This window comes from Elephas maximus, chromosome 5, assembly GCF_024166365.1.
Source record: "Elephas maximus indicus isolate mEleMax1 chromosome 5, mEleMax1 primary haplotype, whole genome shotgun sequence".
Lineage (NCBI taxonomy): Eukaryota > Metazoa > Chordata > Mammalia > Proboscidea > Elephantidae > Elephas > Elephas maximus.
This window is the reverse complement of record NC_064823.1, coordinates 68,797,099-68,824,153: the sequence shown is the minus strand read 5'-3', so window position 1 is coordinate 68,824,153 and position 27,055 is coordinate 68,797,099. Positions and strand designations below refer to the sequence as shown.

Here is a 27,055-nt window from a genome sequence, read left to right as displayed (position 1 = left end):
ACTACATGTAAAATGTGATTACAGCCTATGATTAACACTTTATACTTTCTTCTGATAACTGGAAAGAAAGCCAATATAAATAATATTTAAATTGAAAGAGAAACATATTTACTTGTATTTTGAGATCAGAAATTATAATCATTTTGGAAGTACCTAATATTAATTAAAAACTATTTATTAAGCACTTGTCTTATGCCAGACACTGTACTAAAAAAAAAAAATGGGAATATAATGGCCCGTGCCTGTGAAGTCATTGGAGGATGCAGCAACTAAATAGCTAATTACGACACAATGCAATAAATATATTTCTTTATCATACCAAAAAAGCAGTTTTTCTGTAATACTTCCCATAATGGGAGACTTATGGTAACCATCTGCTGCTAATATATATATATATATTGACCATGGAAAGGTAAAATATATATGCAACTAGATGAAGAATTCATTTCTTGCAAAAGTTTGAAGTGTTATTTATTGTGATTCCTGGAAAGGCCTGTCTCACGTTAGATAAAAAGATTTACTCACATTTATCACCATGACTTTTTCTTTCATTATATTCAGCCTATCAAGCTTGGAGATCATCTCAACAGCATATTGCTTGGAATGTGTGAGGATGTTATCTACGCTCGGGTTTCTGTTCGGACTGTCCTGGATGCTTGCAGTGCTCACATTAGGAATAGCAATTGTGCACCTTCATTTTCTTATGTGAAGCAGTTGGTGAAACTGGTTCTGGGAAATCTATCTGGGGTAAGATACAGTTCTAATTGGTAAATACAGCTATATCTTAAAATTTAGGTAGCATATCACAAAATTTTCTTTAAAGATACTGTGTCTATAAGTAGCATTTTATCAGTGAAGAGGAGGAAAAGGAGTTTGAATTTCGTGTTCTAATGTTAATTGTTTACTTGAATAGTACTTAAAAATTAGAAGCCCATCATAATAACTTAATTTCCTAGATCTTTTGAATGTTAGTCCTTTTCAGAATTTTATTCCTGGAAATATCATAGAATCATGGCATGTTAGAGCTGGAAATGTCTGCTCTTGTCTCCTTTCTTACATCTCTTACTTCTTATTAAAAAATATTTAAATATACTTTCTGTTACTTTATACCTTTCTCTCATTCACTCATCTGTCTGGATCCCTTAGTGCTCCCCCAACCCTGCCCACTTTCTCTGAGCACTGGCATCTGTTATATAGGGATACATGTTTGAATCCCTTCTAGATTGCCTAAGACTTGAATTCTTATATATTTTCTCTTGTCTTAGATACAAAGAACCCCAGGAATAACAACCTCTGTATCTAATAGTTCTAGCTCTGCTCTGCATTTCTTAAGCTATATTCTATCCTATTCACCCTAGTTTGGATACTCTTTGTTTTTTGATATCTGATCTGGATCTAAACTGCCCTTATTCTTTAGGGTTATGGTCCCTGTATGGTTTTCCCTCTCTTTTTTTTTTGTGAGCTACAAATTTGCCACTGTTGAACAGTATTCTTGCAGGCTTCCTCTTAATTCCTTATCCCTAGGGGTTTAGTCCCGCTGTTTTAACTAGGATGTTTTATGGCGCACAGTAGTATAGCAGTGTAGTAGTATAGCAGTTGTATAGCAACTCTATGTGCTTTGCCAGGTGATAAGAAACAGACCTCAGAGATCTTCTAGACAAATGATTTGTAGACCACACACCATCGAGCCTTTGAGATTTAGTAGTGGAGAGGGAATGTGGGTAGTATAAAAACAAAAAGAAACCAAACTCAGTGCCGTCAAGTTGATTCCAAGTCATAGCGACCCTATAGGTCAAAGTAGAACTACCCCATAGAGTTTCCAAGGAGCACCTTAGCAGCCGTAGCACTTAACCACTATGCCACCAGGGTTTCCGTGGGTAGTACAGGCAGAATCAGTCGGGTTCTTGACTGCCCATTTCCCTTTCTTAACCAGAGCAACTCTGATTTTATTTGATTAATTTGTTTATATTTCTGCATGTGATTTTTTTAACAAAGGTAATGCTGCTAAAAAATTTATGAAAATCTTCTCTACTGACCAAAGTTTCCCAGATACTTTCAAATACATTTTTGTTAAAAAAAAATTCCTCTATGATCAAATAAGCTTGAGGAAAAACAACTTAAAATGAAACATATTTTCAACTGCAGGACTTGTCGGAGCCTTTAAAACACTAGCTGAGGTTACTAATCTTCAAACGGAATAGATACGTAGATGGCACATTCCCAAATTTATTAACCCCCAGAGGTCTTTTTCACAGTTGTCCTAACACTGATGCTCCACAGAACTCCCTTTGGGAAATGTTCATGTATGCTAACCTCTTCACTTTATAGGTGAGGAAATTGAGACCCAAACAACTTGTAGGATTTAAATTTCCTACTAGTTTATCTAGGGACCTTTCAACTACACCATACCTCCTCTAAAACATCTGTGCTGTTTGCTGATTCTATCCCAAGAGTAAAAGTACTGGAAGTATTTTTTCATTTGTCTGTGAAGAAATTCTATTATCCATCTAGTAATTGCCTATGCTAAATAAATTACCTCTGTCCCTTTAAGGTCTAGCATTTAGTTCACTTTATTACAACACGTATTTACTGATCACCTACTGACATTTGCTTAATTATAAAATGCAAACACGGCCATTGAAAGTAATAGCAAAACTTTTAAAAACTATGCGAGTTTGAGGGGAAAGGATACAAATTTTGACTTTGTTGAAAAAGCTTTTTGAACTAGGTTTGTAGGCTAGACAGAATGAGTAATCTAGGCCAAGGGAGGCAATCTTAGATAAATGCAGTGAAAGGAGAAAGCAGGGTAAATTTGAGGAATAGTAATCAGTCTGATTTGGGGTGAGTTGTGCTGTGGAGTTGTTTCCCAGGAGAGACTAGCAAGATCAGTTGGTATCAGAATATAGAGAGCCTTCTTTTACACAGACACATTTTTAGTTAAGCATAATATTATAAAATTTTTAGTTAAGTATATTAATGGTTGCAGTGCTCTTCCTAGTCTTCTGGACATTACTGGGCAGAAGTTACTCCAGTAGCTACCATTTTTTACGTGTTTACTTGTGTCAGATATTGTGCTGGCTTATATGCATTGTCACATTCATTCCTGATAACAACCTCAGTTTAAAAGTGATAATTTTATTCCCATTTTAGAGATGATGAAATTAAGGCTTAAAAAGATTGTTGCCCATGGCCTCACCCATGGTAAATAAGAGAGACACAATTGGAACCTGCGTCTTTGACTCCAGAATCCATTCTGTTAGCCAGTATGCTCCTCTGAAGCCATTGCCTTGAGTAACTGAAATAGTATGTCACAGATGTGAAATTCATTCTAAGCGACCATAATTGTTACTCATTTAAAATTAGCATAGAGTAAACGTCAGTAGGTCAGGTTACTTGTCCTGGTTCTTTCACTGATTTAGTGTTTTAACACCTTTAACCTCAATTTTACATACCTGTCAAATAGAAATAATAGTATATGCCATGCACCCATTTTACTGAGCAGTTGTGAAAATACTTATCTCGATGAGCTGCTTGAAGGTCCTTAGAAGGAGTTTCCTTCCTATTTACCCTTTTATCTATAATACCAAAAAACCCAAACCAAATCCATTGCCATCAAGTCAATTCTGACTCCTAGCGACCCTACAGAACAGAGTAGAACTGCCCCATAGGGTTTCCAAGGCTGTAATCTTTATAGAAGCAGACTGCCGCATCTTTCTCCTGTGGAGGAGCTGGTGGGTTTGAATCACTGACCTTTTGGTTAGCAGCCGAGTGCTTCACCGCTGTACCAGCAGGGCTCCTCTTAACTGTACTTCAGGAAGAGTAATAATAGTATCTACCACATGAGGTGGTTTTGAGGATTAAATAAAGTATATAAAGCCCTTAAGCTAGTGCTTGGCATATAGTAACTGCTCAATAAGTAACAGCTATTACTAGTAGTAGCTTTAATGCAGGAACTCCCAAAGATTCAGAATGTTTTCTATCTCTTCACTTACAGTATAATGCAATCTGGGCTAATAATTGTTTACTCAATTTCAGTGATAACTGTATTTCAGAAATATTTCCGTTTAAGTCTTCTTTTTTTTTATTATAGGTAGGAAGCTTAACACTAGAGCCTTGAATATACTACCTTAGATTTGGGTTTTTAATACATACTTAAACGACTAAAATGTATGTGTGTATAAAAAAATATCTATGCATGTTCTTGGTGCCAAATATAAGTAATTATATTTTCACCGTTCTCTTTCCTTCTATTTATTTCTCAAAGTCCTTACTCTAATTGTTCATCTGAATAAATCCAGTGTTCTAACTTTTCATCCCATATAATGTGGTGTTTGACCAAATTTAACATGCTTTATTTTCAATAAGTGCCTTTGGTTAAAGTTGTTAAAGTTTAGGACTGTTTAAACATTTGTGTTATAAAGGAGCATTGATTTGAATTTGTCATCCTTCAGTAGGTTCATTTAGTTTAAAGGCTTAGCATTTCTCAAATGTAATTTCGATAACCAAAATCTAGAAAATCGGTTTTGAAAACAAATTTGAACAGAAGATTTTAAATCAGTGTCCTCAATGCGTAGTTAACAATCATGAGAAAGTTTTATTATGCCAAAATTAATGTGGTTTAAAAATTATAATGTAACATGAGGGATGAAAATAGTTATCAGTTGGGGCTGGGAGAAACACTTCAAGTTTACTGTTTTCAAGTGGAACCCATTTTTTAACTACTTTTGGTGGCATGGTGGTTAAGTGCTACGGCTGCTAACCAAAAGTTCAGGAGTTTGAATCCACCAGGTGCTCCTTGGAAACTCTGTGGGGCAGTGCTACTCTGTTCTGTAGCGTCCCTGTGAGTCAGAATCAACTTGACGGCAATGGGTTTGGGGTTTTTTAGTCTGAGTAACTTTGTTCCCTAATTATCAGATTACTTTTTGGTGACTGTTTCTTTCCTTTTAATTTCCTCAAAATGAATTGGCCAAAACTGAGCTACATTAGTGTTATTCAAGGAATATGAATTTACAATGGGACATGGAATCTAACTCTTTACTTAATGCTATCCCCTCCAAAAATGTCTAACTAGTGTTACTCTGTAGATAATGACCATGAAAATAAAAGGGAGATTCTTTTGTCAAACTTGATTTTTGATTACCTGCATACAGACGGATCAGCTTTCCCGTAACAGTGAACAAAAGCCTGATCGAAGCCAGGCTATTCGAGACCGATTGAGAGGAAAAGGATTACCAACAGGTAAGAGTCTATTACTAGAAAATTTCAGGTTTTAACTTTAACTCCACTTTCATTCCACCGTTGCCCTTTGTGAAGTCATACCTACCTGGCTTGGAAATCTGATCATTGTGACAAGTAGAAACTAAGTGAGCTGAGTGGAGGCAGGAGCAGGCAGGAACACGTAATAAATCCACTTAGGTTTAACAGAAAACTATTAACACAGTTAGTCATTTCACTTTCTAGTATTATTACTATATCAGTATCATTTGTTTACTTTATCATAGTTTTTATATTAAAAGTACAACTTAGAATAACCAAGTAAACACATACATATGTCTATGAACATAAACACTACTAAAACAAAACTTTTAGAAAGCAACATTCAATGTGATGCTTTCTGTTCTATTTCTTTTTTTAAACCAGTCACAGCCCACTAAATTGATTTTATATAACCAATTTCATGACTTGCAGTTATCAAATACTGCAATAAAAAAAAAAAAATTTTTTTTTTTAGGTTATAATTTTTTGTTCAGTAAATAAAAATTGATAAATAGTGGTTTTGCTCTTTGCTAATAAAGCATTAGATAATTGTGGGGTCCTATGGTAATTTTTTAATTGATTTTTTTAAAAGAAATGATTAGAAACTCTTAAAATAAAAGTAGAAAAATGAATTTTTATATGACTATTTTTTAAGTATTAGGTTTCAGGCTTCACTTACTTATAAAGTGAACATTAGATTTCACTCTTTACCTTTGTTTTATTTCTCATGAAGCAATATTGCAAATTCTGGTAATCTAAATATTAACAAAAATATTTCACAGATGAAGTATTTTATTGTGTTAGATGTTGGGGTTGAGGGGAAGTAAATGCAAAGATTGCTTAAATATATTTTAATAAAACATGTTCTGATTGACATAGCATAATAAAATACATTAAAATCTTAAGGTGTTTATTTTTAATTTAATCGGGTAATCAGCACAGATGTCTTATTTGAAAACTATGAGAAGGTTCTCGTTGTGAAAACTAAATATAGACATTTGATTATCTGAACCAAACATTTTACATAATTCAAAACTCTTATACCTGAGAGGGAAAAATTTGCCCTAAGCAAGTGTACTGCTTATCTTGAGGAGTCTAAGAAGAGCAGTAAAATCGTTTCTAGTGGAATGAATCTATAATGGTGCAGTTAAGAAGTCTGTGTTTTGGTGTTTCCATTTTACTTGCTGTGAGTAAAGACTTTTTCTGGAAATGTAGCTTAGCTTTCATTATAATAAATTTACTTCCAGTTAGATCAGTTTGTTTTCTAATACATATATTATTACTTTATATGTGGGTCAAAAGAACGCAAGGCAGAGACTTTAACTTTTTACAGTGCTTCGATGACAATTTAAAAAATATTTAACCTTTTTCTTCTTATACTATGTTCCCATTATATAGACACATCTTCTTATAGGTTAAAATCTGTTTTCCGCTAGTTTAAAATTATAGTAGGATTTGAGATATGACATAACAAGAATCATTGAGATGTGATACAGTATTCTTGCTAAGAATGGCAAGAATTTTAATAAACCATTAATTTTTCAGTCAGTCTTCTGTTTTAGAATTGCATAATAGAAAATTATAGATGATGCCAATTGCAAACTGAAAAAAATCTTTTTCACAAATAAACCCATTAAACCCTTTAATAAGTGAAACATTAGATTTGAAAGAGCTGATTTCCATTTCTGTCATTTGTCTTCTCCTAGTTCCTCTCTCTCTCTCTGCTTCCTTATTTCTTCTTTCTGTTCTTTGTCTAACCTCTTTCTGGAGTTCCCTGCTATCATCTCCTACTACCATTAAGTGGCCATGTTATAGAATTGAAGTTTGTTTGCTTGTTTGTTATTTATTGACTGTGTAAATATAATGTTATATCATCTATTATTAATTTTATTTTTTTATTGAGCTTCAAGTGAACGTTTACAAAGCAAGTCAGTCTGTCACATATAAGTTTATATACACCTAGCTCCATACTCCCACTTTCTCTCCCCCTAATGAGTCAGCCATTCCAGTCTCTCCTTTTGTGACAATTTTGCCAGTTTCCAACCCTCTCTACCCTCCCATCCCCCCTCCAGACAGGAGATGCCAACACAGTCTCAAGTGTCCACCTGATACAAATAGCTCACTCTTCGTCAGCATCTCTCTCCTACCCACTGTCCAGTCCCTCCCATGTCTGATGAGTTTTCTTCAGGAATGGTTCCTGTCCTGGGCCAACAGAAGGTTTGGGAACCATGACCGCCGGGATTCCTCTAGTCTCAGTCAGACCATTAAGTATGGTCTTTTTGTGAGAATTTGGGGTCTGCATCCCACTGATCTCCTGCTCCCTCAGGGGTTCTCTGTTGTGCTCCCTGTCAGGGCAGTCATCGGTTGTGGCCGGGCACCAACTAGTTCTTCTGGTCTCAGGATGATGTAAGTCTCTGATTCATGTGGCCCTTTCTGTCTCTTGGGCTCATAGTTATCGTGTGACCTTGGTGTTCTTCATTCTCCTTTGATCCAGGTGGGTTGAGACCAATTGATGCATCTTAAATGGCCGCTTGTTAGCATTTAAGACCCCAGACGCCACATTTCAAAGTGGGATGCAGAATGTTTTCATAATAGAATTATTTTGCCAATTGACTTAGAAGTCCCCTTAAACCATGCTCCCCAAACCCCCGCCCTTGCTCCGCTGACCTTTGAAGCATTCAGTTTATCCCGGAAACTTCTTTGCTTTTGGTCCAGTCCAGTTGAGCTGACCTTCCATGTATTGTGTATTGTCCTTCCCTTCATCTAAAGTAGTTCTTATCTACTATCTAATCAGAAAAAAACCCTCTCCCACCCTCCCTCCCTCCCCGCCTCGCAACCACAAAAGTATGTGTGCTTCTCAGTTTTTACTATTTGTCAAGATCTTATAATAGTGGTCTTATACAATATTTGTCCTTTTGCAACTGACTCATTTCGCTTGGCATAATGCCTTCCAGGTTCCTCCATGTTATGAAATGTTTCACAGATTCATCACTGTTCTTTATCAATGCGTGGTATTCCATTGTGTGAATATACCACAATTTATTTACCCATTCATCCGTTGATGGACACCTTGGTTGCTTCCAGCTTTTTGCTATTGTAAACAGAGCTGCAATAAACATGGGTGTGCATATATCTGTTTGTGTGAAGGCTCTTATTTCTCTAGGGTATATTCCAATGAGTGGGATTTCTAGGTTGTATGGTAGTTCTATTTCTGACTGTTTAAGATAACGCCAGATAGATTCCCAAAGTGGTTGTACCATTTTACATTCCCACCAGCAGTGTATAAGAGTTCCAATCTCTCCGCAGCCTCTCCAACATTTATTATTTTGTGTTTTTTGAATTAATGCCAGCCTTGTTGGAGTGAGATGGAATCTCATCGTAGTTTTAATTTGCATTTCTCTAATGGCTAATGATCGAGAGCATTTTCTCATGTATCTGTTAGCTGCCCGAATATCCTCTTTAGTGAAGTGTGTGTTCATATCCTTTGCCCACTTCTTGATTGGGTTGTTTGTGTTTTTGTGGTTGAGTTTTGACAGAATCATATAGATTTTAGAGATCAGGCCCTGGTTGGAGATGTCATAGCTGAAAATTCTTTCCCAGTCTTTTTACTCTTTTGGTGAAGTCTTTAGATGAGCACAGGTGTTTGATTTTTAGGAGCTCCCAGTTATCTGGTTTCCCTTCGTCATTTTTGGTAATGTTTTGTATTCTGTTTATGCCTTGTATTAGGGCTCCTAACGTTGTCCCTATTTTTTCTTCCATGATCTTTATCGTTTTAGTCTTTATGTTTAGGTCTTTAATCCACTTGGAGTTAGTTTTTGTGCATGGTGTGAGGTATGGGTCCTGTTTCATTTTTTTGCAAATGGATATCCAGTTATGCCAGCACCATTTGTTAAAAAGACTATCTTTTCCCCAATTAACTGACACTGGGCCTTTGTCAAATATCAGCTGCTCATATGTGGATGGATTTATATCTGGGTTCTCAATTCTGTTCCATTGGTCTATGTGCCTGTTGTTGTACCAGTACCAGGCTGTTTTGACTACTGTGGCTGTATAATAGGTTCTGAAATCAGGTAAAGTGAGGCCTCCCACTTTCTTCTTCTTTTTCAGTAGTGCTTTGCTTATCCGGGGCTTCTTTCCCTTCCATATGAAATTGGTGATTTGTTTCTCTATCCCCTTAAAATATGACATTGGAATTTGGATTGGAAGTGCATTGTATGTATAGATGGCTTTTGGTAGAATAGACATTTTTACTATGTTAAGTCTTCCTATCCATGAGCAAGGTATGTTTTTCCACTTAAGTATGTCCTTTTGAATTTCTTGTAGTAGAGCTTTGTAGTTTTCTTTGTATAGGTCTTTTATATCCTTGGTAAGATTTATTCCTAAGTATCTTATCTTCTTGGGGGCTACTGTGAATGGTATTGATTTGGTTATTTCCTCTTCGGTGTTCTTTTTGTTGATGCAGAGGAATCCAAGTGATTTTTGTATGTTTATTTTATAACCTGAGACTCTGCCAAACTCTTCTATTAGTTTCAGTAGTTTTCTGGAGGATTCCTTAGGGTTTTCTGTGTATATAATCATGTCATCTGCAAATAGTGATAACTTTACTTCTTCCTTGCCAATCCGGATACCATTTATTTCTATGTCTAGCCTAATTGCCCTGGCTAGGACTTCAAGTACGATGTTGAATAAGAGCGGTGATAAAGGGCATCCTTGTCTGGTACCCGTTCTCAAGGGAAATGCTTTCAGGTTCTCTCCATTTAGAGTGATATTGGCTGTTGGCTTTGCATAGATGCCCTTTATTATGTTGAGGAATTTTCCTTCAATTCCTATTTTGGTGAGAGTTTTTATCATAAATGGGTGTTGGACTTTGTCAAATGCCTTTTCTGCATCAATTGATAAGATCATGTGGTTTTTGTCTTTTGTTTTATTTATGTGATGGATTACATTAATGGTTTTTCTGATATTAAGCCAGCCTTGCATACCTGGTATAAATCCCACTTGATCAGGGTGAATTATTTTTTTGATGTGTTGTTGGATTCTATTGGCTAGAATTTTGTTGAGGATTTTTGCATCTATGTTCATGAGAGATATAGGTCTATAATTTTCTTTTTTTGTAATGTCTTTACCTGGTTTTGGTATCAGGGAGATGGTGGCTTCATAGAATGAGTTGGGTAGTATTCCGTCATTTTCTATGCTTTGAAATACCTTTAGTAGTAGTGGTGTTAACTCTTCGCTGAAAGTTTGGTAGAACTCTGCAGTGAAGCCGTCCGGGCCAGGGCTTTTTTTTGTTGGGAGTTTTTTGATTACCGTTTCAATCTCTTTTTTTGTTATTGGTCTATTTAGTTGTTCTACTTCTGAATGTGTTAGTTTAGGTAGGTAGTGTTTTTCCAGGAATTCATCCATTTCTTCTAGGTTTGCAAATTTGTTAGAGTACAATTTTTTGTAATAATCTGATATGATTCTTTTAATTTCATTTGGTTCTGTTGTGATGTGGTCCTTCTCGTTTCTTATTCGGGTTATTTGTTTCCTTTCCTGTATTTCTGTAGTCAGTCTAGCCAATGGTTTATCAATTTTGTTAATTTTTTCAAAGAACCAGCTTTTGGCTTTGTTAATTCTTTCTATTGTTTTTCTGTTTTCTAATTCATTTAGTTCAGCTCTAATTTTTATTATTTGTTTTCTTCTGGTGCCTGATGGATTCTTTTGTTGCTCACTTTCTATTTGTTCAAGTTGTAGGGACTGTTCTCTGATTTTGGCTCTTTCTTCTTTTTGTATGTGTGCATTTATCGGTATAAATTGGCCTCTGAGCACTCCTTTTGCTGTGTCCCAGAGGTTTTGATAGGAAGTATTTTCATCCTCGTTGCTTTCTAAGAATTTCCTTATTCCCTCCTTGATGTCTTCTATAACCCAGTCTTTTTTCAGGAGGGTATTGTTCATTTTCCAAGTATTTGATTTCTTTTCTCTAGTTTTACTGTTATTGATCTCTAGTTTTATTGCCTTGTGGTCTGAGAAGATGCTTTGTAATATTTCGATGTTTTGGACTCTGCAAAGGTTTGTTTTATGACCTAATATGTGGTCTATTCTAGAGAATGTTCCATGTGCGCTAGAAAAAAAAGTATATTTTGCAGCAGTTGGGTGGAGAGTTCTGTATAAGTCAATGAGGTCAAGTTGGTTGATTGTTGTAAGTAGATCTTCCGTGTCTCTATTGAGCTTCTTACTGGATGTCCTGTCCTTCTCTGAAAGTGGTGTGTTGAAGTCTCCTACTATAATTGTGGAGGTATCTATCTCACTTTTCAATTCTGTTAAAATTTGATTTATGTATCTTGCAGCCCTGTCATTGGGTGCATAAATATTTAATATGGTTATGTCTTCCTGATCAATTGTCCCTTTTATCATTATATAGTGTCCTTCTTTATCCTTTGTGGTGGATTTACGTCTAAAGTCTATTTTGTCAGAAATTAATATTGCTACTCCTCTTCTTTTTTGCTTATTGTTTGCTTGATATATTTTTTTCCATCCTTTGAGTTTTAGTTTGTTTGTGTCTCTAAGTCTAAGGTGTGTCTCTTGTAGGCAGCATATAGACGGATCGTGTTTCTTTATCCAGTCTGTGACTCTCTGTCTCTTTATTGGTGCATTTAGTCCATTTACATTCAGCGTAATTATAGATAGATAAGTTTTTAGTGCTGTCATTTTGATGCCTTTTTATGTGTGTTGTTGACAACTTCATTTTTCCACATACTTTTTTGTGCTGAGGCGTTTTTCTTAGTAAATTGTGAGATCCTCGTTTTCATAGTGTTTGACTTTATGTTGGTTGAGTCGTTACGTTTTTCTTGGCTTTTATCTTGAGTTATAGAGTTGTTATACCTTTTTGTGGTTACCTTATTATTATTATTATTATTATTTTTACCCCTATTTTTCTAAGTAAAAACCTAACTTGTATTGTTCTATATCGCCTTGTATCACTCTCCATATGGCAGTTCAATGCCTCGTGTATTTAGTCCCTCTTTTTGATTATTGTGATCTTTTACCTATTGACTTCCATGATTCCCTGTTATGTGTATTTTTTTTTTTAATTAATCTTAATTTGTTTGTTTTTGTGATTTCCCTATTTGAGTTGATATCAGGACGTTCTGTTTTGTGACCTTGTGTTGTGCTGATATCGGATATTATTGGTTCTCTGACCAAACAATATCTTTTAGTATTTCTTGTAGCTTTGGTTTGGTTTTTGCAAATTCTCTAAACTTGTGTTTATCTGTAAATATCTTAATTTCGCCTTCATATTTCAGAGAGAGTTTTGCTGGATATATGATCCTTGGCTGGCAGTTTTTCTCCTTCAGTGCTCTGTATATGTCGTCGCATTCCCTTCTTGCCTGCATGGTTTCTGCTGAGTAGTCTGAACTTATTCTTATTGATTCTCCCTTGAAGGAAACCATTCTTTTCTCCCTGGCTGCTTTTAAAATTTTCTGTTTATCTTTGGTTTTGGCGAGTTTGATGATAATATGTCTTGGTGTTTTTCTTTTTGGATCAATCTTAAATGGGGTTCGATGAGCATCTTGGATAGATATCTTTTCGTCTTTCATGATGTCAGGGAAGTTTTCTGCCAGGAGTTCTTCAACTATTTTCTCTGTGTTTTCTGTCCCCCCTCCCTGTTCTGGGACTCCAATCACCTGCAGGTTATCCTCCTTGATAGAGTCCCACATGATTCTTAGGGTTTCTTCATTTTTTTTAATTCTTTTATCTGATTTTTTTTCAGCTATGTTGGAGTTGATTCCCTGGTCCTCCAGATGTCCCAGTCTGCATTCTAATTGCTCGAGTCTGCTCCTCTGACTTCCTATTGCGTTGTCTAATTCTGTAATTTTATTGTTAATCTTTTGGATTTCTACATGCTGTCTCTCTATGGATTCTTGCAACTTATTAATTTTTCCAGTATGTTCTTGAATAATCTTTTTGAGTTCTTCAACAGTTTTATCAGTGTGTTCCTTGGCTTTTTCTGCATTTTGCCTTATTTCATTTGTGATGTCTTGAAGCATTCTGTAAATTAGTTTTTTATATTCTGTATCTGATAATTCCAGGATTGTATCTTCATTTGGGAAAGATTTTGATTCTTTTGTTTGGGGGGTTGGAGAAGCTGTCATGGTCTGCTTCTTTAAGTGGTTTGATATGGATTGTTGTCTCGGAGCCATCACTGAGAAACTAGTTTTTCCAGAAAATCTGCTAAAAAAAAACTGTAGTCAGATCCCTATCAGAGTTCTCCCTCTGGCTCAGGCTATTCGGATGTTAATGAAGCCGCCTGGGGAGGGTGGGGGAGGGAACAGAGAGATAGGAGAGTAGCACCTCAGAATATAGCCAGAGTTGCTTGTCTTGCTTGGAATGACTATTATATCTGAGATTCCCGCAGGGCGCGTCGCCTATGTGTCCTGGCTGTGTGGAGATTGCCCCTGGGGGGTCTGGCCCGCTGGAGTCAAGGTCAGATCCTCTGCTTCCAGCCCCACGCCCGGCATCAAGGCTCCCCTACTGGGATGGTGCACTCTCAACTCCAAAGTCAGTCGCTGCCTCCCAGGGACTTCTCGTCCCTCCAGCCGCGTTGCCGTGCCGCCCCCGCGACCCAACTGGGCCCCCTCCCGGGGTTAGTTCAGGGGGGTGGAGCAGCTCTCCATGTTTATGCCGTACCTGCGTCCAGTCCAAATCCCGGCGGGACGGTTCCCTGGCTGGGATGCTGCTCTCCCTGTTCCAAGACCAGTCACTGCCTCCCGGGGACTTCTTCTACCGGCTGCGTCCCACGCCGCCCGCGGAACCGGTGGTCCCCCTCCTGGGGTTAGTTCACGGGGATGGAGCAGCTCTCTGTGCTTGTGCCGTACCTGACTGGTACGCTGGCCCCAGGCTCTGAAAACAATCGCTGCTTCCCCGTATTAGTTCGTTCTCCGTCTCTAAATCTGTGTTTTTTGTTCAGGGTTCGTAGATTGTTATGTACGTGATCGAATCACTTGTTTTTCCCTGTCTTTGTTGTAAGAGGGATCCGAGGTAGCGTCTGCCTAGTCTGCCATCTTGGCTCCACCCCCGTTATTTCCTCTTTGATGTTCTTTTTGTTGATGTAGAGGAATCCAAGTGATTTTTCTTTGTTTATCTTAGAACCTGAGACTCTGCCAAACTCTTCTATTAGTTTCAGTAGTTTTCTGGAGGATTCCTTAGGGTTTTCTGTGTATAAGATAAAGTCATCTGCAAATAGAGATAATTTTACTTCCTCCTTGCCAATCCGGATGCCCTTTATTTCTTTGTCTAGCCTAATTGCTCTGGCTAGGACCTCTAGCACAATGTTGAATAAGAGCAGTGATAAAGGGCATCCTTGTCTGGTTCCTGTTCTTAAGGGAAATGCTTTCAGGTTCTCTCCATTTAGAGTGATGTTGGCTGTTAGCTTTGTATAGATGCCCTTTATTATGTTGAGGAATTTTCCTTCAGTTCCTATTTTGGTGAGAGTTTTTATCATAAATGGGTGTTGGACTTTGTCAAATGCCTTTTCTGCATCAATTGATAAGATCATGTGGTTTTTGTCTTTTGTTTTATGTATACGGTGGATTACATTAATGGTTTTTCTAATATTAAACCAGCCTTGCACACCTGGTATAAATCCCACTTGGTCATGGTAGATTATTTTTTTGATATGTTGTTGAATTCTATTGGCTAGAATTTTGTTGAGGATTTTTGCATCTATGTTCATGAGGGATATAGGTCTGTAATTTTCTTTTTTTGTGATGTCTTTAACTGGTTTTGGTATCAGGGAAATGGTGGCTTCATAGAATGAGTTAGGTAGTATTCTGTCATTTTCTATGCTTTGAAATACCTTTAGTAGTAGTGGTGTTCTGAAAGTTTGGTAGAACTCTGCAGTAAAGCCATCCAGGCCAGGGTTTTTTTTTTATTGGGAGTTTTTGGATTACCGTTTCAATCTCTTTTTTTGTTATGGGTCTATTTAGTTGTTCTACTTCTGAATGTGTTAGTTTAGGTAGGTAGTGTTTTTCCAGGAATTCATCCATTTCGTCTAGGTTTGCAAATTTGTTAAAGTACAATTTTTCATAATAATCTGATAGGATTCTTTTAATTTCAGTTGGGTCTGTTGTGATGTGGCCCATCTCATTTCTTATTTGGGTTATTTGTTTCCTGTATTTCTTTAGTCAGTCTGGCCAGTGGTTTATCCATTTTGTTAAGTTTTTCAAAGAACCAGCCTTTGGCTTTGTTAATTCTTCCAATTGTTTTTCTGTTCTCTGATTCATTTAGTTCAGCTCTGATTTTTATTATTTGTTTTCTTCTGGTGCCTGATGGATTCTTTTGTTGCTCACTTTCTATTTGTTCAAGTTGTAGGGACAGTTCTCTGATTTTGGCTCTTTCTTCTTTTTGTATGTGTGCATTTATCGATATAAATTGGCCTCTGAGCACTGCTTTTGCTGTGTCCCAGAGGTTTTGATAGGAAGTATTTTCATTCTCGTTGCATTCTATGAATTTCTTTAAAAAAAAACCAGAAAACCTGAATTTCTTTATTCCCTCCTTAATGTCTTCTATAACCCAGTCTTTTTTCAGCAGGGTATTGTTCAGTTTCCAAGTATTTGATTTCTTTTCCCTAATTTTTCTGTTATTGATTTCCAGTTTTATGGCCTTGTGGTCGGAGAAGATGCTTTGTAATATTTCGATGTTTTGGATTCTGCAAACGTTTGTTTTATGACCTAATATGTGGTCTATTTTAGAGAATGTTCCATGTGCACTAGAAAAAAAAGTATACTTTGCAGCAGTTGGGTGGAGAGTTCTGTATAAGTCAATGAGGTCAAGTTGGTTGATTGTAGTTATTAGGTCTTCCGTGTTTCTACTGAGGTTCTTACTGGATGTCCTGTCCTTCTCCGAAAGTGGTGTGTTGAAGTCTCCTACTATAATTGTGGAGGTGTCTATCTCACTTTTCAGTTCTGTTAAAATTTGTTTTATGTATCTTGCAGCCCTGTCATTGGGTGCATAAATATTTAATACGATTTTATCTTCCTGGTTAATTGTCCCTTTTATCATTATGTAGTGTCCTTCTTTATCTTTTGTGGTGGATTTATATTATCAATTTTTAAAGACTGTTTTTTTCTGAAAATAAGAAATGTTCTTCTATATTTGAGGTCCTCGTTCTCTCTCTATCCATCATGGGTCTATAGAAAAGAAAAAAAGATCACCCTTACCATATTTGGCGTACCACATTTTTAAGAACATAAAATGATAACATAGTTTATATTACATTTCGTGATTCAGATTCTTGTTACAGACAATTATTACACAGTATTTTAGAGGAAAGGAGCCCTGGCAGCACAGCAATTAACTATTTGACTGCTATCCGAAAGGTCAGCAATTCAAATCCACCAGCTGCTCTGCAGGAGAAAAGACCTGGCTATCTGCTCTTGTAAAGATTACAGCCTAGAAAAGCCTATGGAGCAGTTCTTCTCTGTCAGATAGAGTTGCTATGAGTCAAAATGGAGTTGATTGCACACGACAACGACATTATAGAAGTAGCAATTAGAGATTAGGCTCAATCTATACAACATATCTTAAACAGCACCTTATTTGTTATTTACACACACACATACATTTATAAATATGTGTATTTTTGCTCTAAATAAAAGTATAGTTCTCTGGTCATACAGATATTAGGGATAGGGAAGATTACTATGCTGAGTACATAGTTTTTATAGATATTTAATGATATTTGTTGATTGAATGGATATATGAGATAAGGTATTATAAAACATTAGAATTTGTAATATAACATAATCATATATTTATAATTTTTAATGTTTCCATGAAAAAATATGCAAGACTCTCATTTATTTACTTACGTAGTGTATTTTAAACATTAAATTGTGTGCTCAGTAAAAAGAAAAATAAACTGTAGTTTACCATCTTGTCTCATATTATTAGACTATTGTAACAATAAAAACATCAAAAGTTTTAAACCAAATTATTAATGTAACAGCCTTTTTTTTACTTTCTTGTTATAATATTGAAAAGATCTAGTGTTATTGTTTAATAATTATTTAGAATTCTTATGACTAGACCCACCAAACCCAGTGCTGTCTAGAAGACTGTCTAAATACAGATAATCAAGGACTGACTGTAGTGACTTTAAAAAATTAACATAGAAATCCTTAAGTAAAATGTCTAATGATTTTATTCTCTAATAGTTATATGTCTTTATTAGAAAATAAAATCTCCCCACTATCTAAAATCAAGAGAATTTGCAAGGAATTATAATTCATCACTGAGGATAAGCTAAATTGTGTTTATGTTTTTGGGTAGAAGTAGAAATCCTTAAGGAGTGACAGGAAACCCTGGTGGCATAGCGGTTAAGTGCTGTGGCTGCTAACCAAATGGTTGGCAGTTTGAGTCCACCAGGCGCTCCTTGGAAATTCTGTGGGGCAGTTCTACTCTGCCCTATAGGGTCGCTGTGAGTCGAAATCAACTCCACGGCAACAGATTTGGGTTTTTTTTTTTTTTGGTGAGGAGTAACAGCCTTGTTTGGATTAAGTGTAATGGAAGAAGTTTCCTCAGACCTGCTTAACCATTGCTTTCCACAGTAATACTACACAAGGGATCTTTTCATTTACATTTACCTGGCCAAAGCCATTGCAAAACTATATCTCAAAGACAGAATCAAGATAAATATATTAATTATAGCCATTACCAAGCAGAAGCAATGAGCAGGTAATAGTGACATAGACTATTCTAAAAAGTTGAAGATTTAAAATATATATATATTAATTCCTGCAGAAGAAAGATTCTTCTGTGACACTGGTGTTATGTTTGGGCAGTGCCAATTCTTAACTGCCAATGATCATTTTTAACCAAGCATCTTTTTGTTACTACAGTAGCAAAATATTCCCTTTGATGCAGACCAACCTAAAATCTTTATGTATTGATAGCCTTAGTTTCTCAGGCTCCTGAATATAGTCTTCAGTAAAAAAAAGTCAAAGATGGGCAGTGAGATACAGAATTAAAAGAAGTGAGGATTTAAGAACATGCCTTATATCTAAGTGATTTAGTTGTTTAAATAAAGCTTAAAAATAAAATTTTTCATCTATAAGCATTTGACCTTAAAAGGTATCTCCTTATATCTCATCTCTGAGATCTGTCACACAAGCTAAGGCCAAAACAAGTAGGCTGTCTGCCTCCACTTCGTTACCTAATACTGCTAATGCAGATAAAATGGCTCCCCTAAGCAGAAATCAAACCAATATCCTGCCAAGCTTAAGGTAGAAACCTACACCATGATCAGATCAGCATGATAGTGCTTCAGAACTTGGGTGTATTGATAATATCGTGTTTCTTTTTTATGTACTTGCTGAACACATTTGTGAGGACAGATGGGGAACCAAGGAGCTCCTTTTAATGTTGAAATGTCATTTTGAAGTTAACATCTAAGAGATGCTATGAATTTTGGAGTCTTTGTGAGGGGGAAAAGGTGAATGATGGAAACTATTTAAGGATAATATTATTCATTTATTACCAGTTTAGTTAAAACACATGTACTTTACAAGGAATATTTTTTAGTTTAACTGAAATAAATGGGTGTGTTCTATTATGAAGACCTTTTATGTTTTTGAAATCTTTTATCCGTAGCTCTTTAAAGTTTATTTATTGTTACCCACTTAGTTTTAGCAAGCTATACATACTCTAAAATAAAATACTTATGGTTCCATTTTTAAAATTGAACACTTACAATTATATGAAATCTGATGTTGTCTATAAGCTCTCTCCAAACTCAGAATCTCCCCAAGAGACGAAATTCACTCGTAGTCACTACCTTTTTTGTTGTTGTTGTTTAGTCACTACCTATCCCATTTTGAACAGTGTGATATTTTTTATTATAGAATAAATCTAAAATTTTATGGGGAGATTTGTTTCCCCTTCTGGTTTTATGATTTCCTTTCAAAAGAACTTGAAAATTCCTCCTCAGTAGATAATTATAAAAAGATAATTATAGGCAGGGAAAATTAAGTTGCAACAGAAAAAGCAGACACAACTTAGATTTTTGTTACTCTTATTCAGAAGACCTTATGATAAATACTTCAAATAAGTTAACCTAGTTATCCAGTCATCTCTAAGAAGAAAGAATAATAGATTATATTTGCATTTTTGCAGATGGACTAATTGAGAAACATGGCAATTACGTAGCTTGTCCGAGTTCATGAGTTGATTGGTAAAGCTAGAATTAAAACCCAGGCCTCTTGAATCTTTCTAGTAAATTATTTAACCTCAATTGGCTTAAAAAGGTTTCAAAAAGTTGTATAATCAATCCATTCTACAAGCATTCTTTCAAGATCTGTTTTATCAGGATCTGGAAATACAAAAACAAGTAAGACATGGTGCTTTATATTATGGTATTGTTCCAGCTGGCAGGAGGAGGAAGTAAATCAAAATAATGATAGAAAATTTTAACAGAGTGAGACAGGTGCCCAGTAGTGGCCCAGTGTGCTGTGTGCATATAGCGAAAGGAGTGACTATTTCTACCAGGAAGCATTCTGTTGAAATTGTTTGATAGCTCCACTGGCTTTGCTTTCAGAAATAACATCAGCTTAATTTTCTATGATCATAATGGGTTATAAGCACAGCTGTTAGCTGTACTGAACTAATTATTTCAATATTGATAATTACCTGTTAGGTAAAACAATTACATACTTAGATACATACTTAGGAAGATCTTCTGGAAAGCAGTTGAAGGAATTGCATTTTATCCAGTGTGAAAAAAAATTAAGTGACACTTAATAACAACAGTTCATGATTTGCACTGGTGTAGCAAGCTTAAGTGTCTAAATATGCACCTAGAACTCCGTGTTTTTCTTCACTTGTATGGCTGATTCTATATTTGAAGTATCATCTTGAATTCCCAGATTACTGAATTTTTTTTCCCTTAGTGCTTTAGCAACATGAAATAACCACAGTATTATATTATGCCATCATTTTATTTAGAAAGAATTACAGTTGTCATAACTACATTATTATAAAAACACTACATATTGTTCTGTTTTACATAAAGAAATCTCTTTTGCTGAAGTTCAACCTGTGAAGTATTAATCGGAATTATATATCTAGTTGCGCAGTTGAAGATAGTGAGCATCATTAATATGACAAAATACAGTGAGACTCCTGCCAGTTAGAAATATTTGATTTAAGAATGGTGCGATCCAGCTTTCTACCACGTGCCTGTAAAGATGTGTCTCCTTTTCCCTCCGAAAACCAAGTGGAGACAGTCCTAGGCTGATAGATTAACTGGAGAAACCACTTAACTCAAAACATCTCTTTCTTACTACTTCCTTCCAGAGTCTTTTATGCTTTTATGGCTCGCGGTCTTATGATTTCACGTGAGGCCATCTCTGAGAAATATGCACACATCACTATGAACTTTGTCTCACACCATTATCCTCAACTTCTTGCCCAGTTTCCTCAGACATATTACTACTCCCTCTTTCTTTCTTGTTCCTCTTCCTATTTCACTATCCCTTTCTTTGTTCTATGGCAACCCAGAAGTGACCTTAATTATGGCTCAAAATCATCTTTTGTAAGTAATAGTCACGAAATTCTAAATTAGTTTTTGTAATGTAATTTTCAAACTTACAATGACAGAGCAAATTGAGTCTTAGTTAAATTTGGCAAATTTTCTAGAAACAGAGAAGGAAGTTAATGCAAAATTTCAAATGAGTTATTTTCATTATAATTTTGTGCTAAGTCATAAAATTTAATATGATAACTTGCTGGATTTTTAATAATTATGAACTGAAAATTTTTATATCTACTTAATTTATATTAAGGCAGTAAAAACCAAATATTTATAAAGTAGTAGCTATCCAAAAGCAGCTTATTAATTATTAGTTTTAGGCCCATACGGCTAGTGAGAAGACACAGCTCTTTTAGGATATCATGGCCTGTTCGTATATCGTTCGTATATTGTTCGTATATCGTTTGACTTAAAAGAGAATGTATATTTACCTGTTAGAAGTGGAATAGAACCATTATACAGTTGGGAAGTGATCTATTTAAATAGGCTTCATTGAGCAAGTCATATTTAAAGTGAAACTATAGGATGAGAATCAACTAGCCAAGGTATGGAATAGAGCACACAGTCAGTACAGAGGAAAAAGCATGTACATGTGAGAAAGCTTAATAGAGGAAAAACCTGTGGCCTAGAGTGAAATAAGGGAAGTGTGATAAGACTAAAAAGGATTCAAGTGGCAGACCCTAAAGGAGTTGAGATTTTATTTAAAGTGCGGTGTTGTTGTTAATTGCTGTCAAGTCTGCTCCAGCTCATGGCAACCTTATACATAACAGAATGAAACATTACCAAGTCCTATACCATCCACTATCTGTCTGTTATATTGTGGTGACTTGTATGATGCCGGAAGCTATGACACCAGTATTTGGAATACCAACAGGGTCATCCATGGAGGACTGGTTTCAATGGAACTTTCAGACGAAGACTAGGACGAAAAGGCTGGCAATCTATGCCCAAAAATTAGTCAATGAAAACTGTATGAATCACAACAGACTATTGTCTGATAAGGTTCTGGAAAGTGAGCCCATCGGTTGGAAGGCACTATACACACTAGCTCCAGCAATGGACTAAAGTACAATAGTGTGCCATTAAAAACTTATTAGACAAGGGAGTGACATCATGAAATTTATATTTTTCAGGGATAATTCTGGCTGCTGAGTGGTAAATAGTTGGATAGGGAAAGTAGAAGGAGCAGGGGGGGCCAGTCCATGCAGTGATCTAGATTTGGAGACACAGGTAGATTTGTAGAATTAGGCTTGGAAAGACGAGAATGCTCTCTCTTCTGATACTCCTTTTTTCTTGGTGGAATATAAGGCAGACATCATCAGCTAAAAGAGAGATGGGCTTTCAGGTGGGAAATATGAAGAATGAGGAAAATAACAGTCAATATGGAAAGCAAGTGAACTTATCATTAAACATTGTATTGTGTCCAAAGTAGTTGTCCATGAATTTATGGTGTTATCAAAATACCCACTGGTTTGATTTTCTCTAATAAGTCTTGACTACTTGTTGATATTCAAGGCACTAAAAGAAGACAGATGGTTGAGTTTATCTATGGTGGTCTGACCCATAGATCTTTTCATTCTTATTTATCATCTAATGTATTTGTCTTAGTTATCTAGTACTGCTATAACAGAAATACCACAAGTGGGCTTACACAAACAGACATTTATTTTCTCACATTTTGGGAGGCAAAATGTTTGAATTCAGGGTCCCGACTCTGGGTAAAGTCTTTCTCTGTCAGCTCTGGAGGAAGATCCTTTTCTCTTTGAGCTTCAGCTTCTATGCAGTCTTCATGTGGTTTAGCATCTCTCTTCCCCCATCTTTCCCTGCTCCCTTGCTTGTTTAATCTCTTTTATATCTCAAAAGAGATTGACTCAAGACACACCCTACACTAATCCTGTCTCGTTAACATAACAAAGACAATCCATTCCCAAATGGGATTATAAGCAAAGGCATCCAAACCAAAACCCAAACCCCCGCCTTCAAGTTGATTCCAACTCTTAGTGACTCTATAGGACAGAGTAGAACTGCCCCATAGGGTATTCAAGGAGCAGCTGGTGGATTGGAACTGACGTTTTTTTGGTTAGCAGCTGAGCCCTTAACCACTGCGCCACCAGGGCTCCTGCATAGGCATGGAGGTTATCATTTATAACACATATTTTGGGGAGGATACAATTCAATCCATAACATTCTACTGTTTGGCCCCCCAAAATTCATGCCCTTTCCACATGCAAAACACATTTACCCCATCATATCATCCTAAAAGTTTTACATCAACTCCAAGTCTAAAATCTCATCTTCTGAATCATCTACATCAAATATGAGCATATTTCATCCTGGGGCAAAATTCCTCTTCATCTGTGAACTTGTGAAATCTAGACTACAAGGTATCTGTTTTGAAGGTACAATAGTGGAACATGCACAAGGTAGACATTTCCACTGCAAATGGGAGAAAGTGGAGGGAAAGAAGGGAAAACAGGCACCAAGCAAGTCCAAAACTCAGCAGAACAATTTACATTAGCTCTCAATGCTTCAGAATAATCCTCTGTTCTCTGAGACCATCTGGGGAATGGCTCCACTCTCCAGACTTTAGGTATTGGCCACGCTCTCTGGATAAGGTGGAGACCCCATGGCCATGGGCTTCAGCTCTGCCTTCCAGGTCCACTGGGATGGCAACTTTACTCTCTTTACTTTGTTTAGCCCCATTCTCCTATTTTATCTGAGTGGCAACCCCACCCCCCCAGCACTGACAGGCCCCATTCTTCAGACCCTTGGGCATGGCAGCCCCGCCCCCTCAGCTTTGGGTAGTGGCCCCATCCTCTTGGTCAGACTGAATGGCAGCCCACACTCTGGAACTGAGTTGGTGAAGATCTGACTCTTTGAAACCTTGGGAAGCTGTGGCTCTACCCATTAACACCCCAGAGGCTGTGGCCCCACCCTTTTAGACCAAGGCAGGTCTGTTTCCTGTGCTCCTTCCAACAGTTCTGCTGAACTCTGAACTCCTCCAGGGATGGTTCTTTTTTTTTTTGGAGGGGGCAGCAAAACAGATGTAGCTTCTTTGGCTTGTTTCCTGACTATAGAATCCCAAAAGGCAGACAGCATTCTTTCCTTTCATTCTTTCTGTGTCCCTTTTAGTCTAAGTTGATGGGTTTTCTGCTGTGTTAGTTGGTTTGATCCGTCAGTCACAGGCTTAATCTCTTTAATAAAAGATTGTCTAGCCAAGTCCTTAGTGAAAATTCTAGTACGTGTGTCCTTAGTTTGTACAACAGAATTTTCCAAATCTTTATAAGTTTTGTTTTCATTTTTCACAGTTCATTTTTAAGTCCTTCTCTTTCTTCTCGCATTTTACTATAATTAGCAAGGAGATACCACACAGCCTCTTTAAGATTTTGCTTAGAAATCTCCTCAGCCAGATATCAAAGTTCATCACTTACAAGTTTACCTTCCAGCAAACATTTGAACATAATTCAGACAAGTTCTTTGCTACTGTAGTTGTCCAATCACGTATTCATCATTTTCTTTTAAATCCTCACCAGAAGCACATTTGATGTCCACATTTCTAGAAACATTCTGTGCTGGCACCATGTGTATTCTCTAAGACAATAGAAACTTTGTCTATAGCTCTCCTCACTTTCTTCTGAGCCCTTACCAGAACTGACATCCATAATTCTACCAACAGTCTTCAGAGCAATTTTTTACTATTAGGCACCTTAAAATGCTTCCATCCTGTACCCATTACCAATACCAAAACCACTTCTACATTGTAGGTATGTGTCTGTTAGAGAAGCTCCCCCAGTTCTCAGTATCAAATTCCATCTTAGTTCTCTAGTGCTGCTATAACAGAAATACCACAAGTGGGTGGCTTTAACAAGCCAAGATTTATTTTCTCACAGTTTAGGAAGCTAGAAGTCTGAATTCAGGGTGCCAGCTCTAGAGGAAGGCTTTCTCGCTGCATCAGCTCTGGAGGAAAGTCCTTGTCTCTGTGAGCGTCTGCACCTGGGCTATTTGCATGTACTTGGCATCTTTCTTTCCCTATCTCTCTCTATTCACTTGCTTATTTAATCTCTTTTAATATCTCGAAGGAGCTTGGCTCAAGACACACCGTACACTGATTCTGTCTCATTAATGTAACAAAGACAACCCATTCCCAAATGGTATTATAACCACAGGTTATGATTTACAGCACATATTTTGGGGGGACACAGTTCAATCCATAACAGTATTTCATCAGTTTTCAAGAGTATAACTATATTCTCTATTATTGCATAAACTTTATGAGCTTTAAAATGTTTGAGAATGTAATTTACTCCTAAAATACTATAATACAGATACCTGTTTATCAATTTCAGATTAGGTTAGAAGCTAGAGTCTATGATGTTTGTGTGGCTGGTTGTGATATAGTATATTCCTTAGTGTTCTTTATATGAGATGTTCCAAATATGTATGTTATCCTTATATGCACTAAAGTGGATCCATGTTCAGGAGGAAGAAGTACAAGAAAAGCACAGTGTTTGAATCTAATTCTTAAATAAGCAAAGTATTTATTGTATTCTGAAATGAGTTAACCTTTCTTAAGGTAAAATTTGTGGTCACAGAATTAAGGTTGATAAGTTTTAACCTGATATATTGAAGAGGCTATCGACCTCGTCAAATGATTGAATAAGCAGTTTATTATTTACTGGGAAGTTTTAGTTATTATTTTATATTATATCCATAGCCAGTAGGTTATCAAAAACAGAGTTCATAGTGGTAGTATAGGAAATCTTCAGTGTTTACGGACTGTTAGGTTTGTAACTATAAAGCATTTTCCTACATTTTTTTTCCAACGATGCGGCCACATATATATGATATTTTGTTGTTTAACCTAGGGATTCACAAAATTGATTTCTGGGTGGGCATTTTTTGGTGTATCAAATTAATTTACAGACTGCTGCTTTAAAAAAAAATTAGACTGGTTTTCTGGTGTTAAACAGTATCAGGGACTAAAGAATAAGAATTGGTACTTTATCCCATTTGATAAATATTGATACATTATATTCCAAAGGAAAAGCTATTATTTTAGTTCATGATGGTCTGCTATGGAAATAAATAAATATGGTTTCTTACATATCTAGAAACTTCCATAATAAAACCTTGGTACTTAAGGATCCCAAATGCTACTGTCTTTTTTTCCATCCAGAATGTAGCAACTTATGTTTCTTCTCTAAGCAGAGTTATATAGAAGGCCAAATGTACCAGGGCTTTATATTGAATTATAGTATATTATTTGAGCTATATACCTTTAGAAGTTAAAGGAGTGCACCAGAGATTCTGTTATTAGGTCAAACCATTTCATGGATAATTAATATCCTATCAAACGGGATAGTATGAGAAGCTTTTACCTGTTTTAAAAACCAAATAATATACCTTTCATGAATATAAAACAGTACCATTGAAGAAAGCATGTTCAATATTATTGACTTTATTAGAAAAGAGACACTGGACTATGAAAGTTACACAAACACAGTACCTCTTTCCACTACCACCACCACCATTCCCATTTTACCTCTGATTCTCCATTTGGAAATTTGTCACCATTTTCATTGTTAATAGTGAGATTACACTTCAGTTTATTTTCTAAAAATTCTATGCATACATGATAGATTCTTATCATTCCAGGAAGAAGCTCTACTTCTGATGTACTAGACATACACAAGCCTCCATTCTCTCATCAGACTTTTCTTAACAAAGGGCTTAGTAAATCTATGGGATTTCTGTCCATCAGAGACACACAAGATGAGGAAGATTATTTCAAGGACATTTCATCACATAATAATTCTGGACACGAAGATTCTGAAAATACCTGCTCCCCTTACCAGTTTAAAACTAGTACAGAAAAAAAAGTTACCTCAAGCATTGGTGTACTTCCCAAGAAGAAGATTTGGGCTTCATCCACGGACCTGCTTTGCACAACTGACAGAGATTCACTTTCTGGAGAGACTGGCAGATACCAGCGCTGTCTGTCTGAGGCAGTAACAGTGCGGACTTCAACTGCTCCTAGAAAAAAGGAGGCAAGATACTCAGATGGAAGCATAGCCTTGGATATCTTCGGCCCTCAGAAAATGGATCCAATGTACCACACACGAGAATTGCCCACCTCTTTAGCAATATCAAGTGCTTTGGACCGAATCCGAGAGAGGCAGAAGAAACTTCAGGTTCTGAGAAAAGCCATGAATGTAGAAGGTTAGTAATTTTGTG

General features: G+C 36.4%; 1 protein-coding gene across 16 annotated transcripts in view; it reads left to right on the top strand.

Annotated features, from left to right (window-relative positions):
* Positions 1-27,055, top strand: part of PTPN13 (protein tyrosine phosphatase non-receptor type 13) — a 1,019,774-nt gene that overhangs the window by 873,694 nt on the left and 119,025 nt on the right. For 15 of the 16 annotated variants that reach the window (XM_049885787.1, XM_049885791.1, XM_049885783.1 and 12 more), the window contains 3 exons: positions 562-747; positions 5,151-5,238; positions 26,477-27,040. In XM_049885787.1, the coding sequence (XP_049741744.1) occupies positions 562-747; positions 5,151-5,238; positions 26,477-27,040 (838 nt within the window). The remainder of the gene's footprint in view (positions 1-561; positions 748-5,150; positions 5,239-26,476; positions 27,041-27,055) is intronic. The other variant, XM_049885797.1, reaches the window with a different exon arrangement.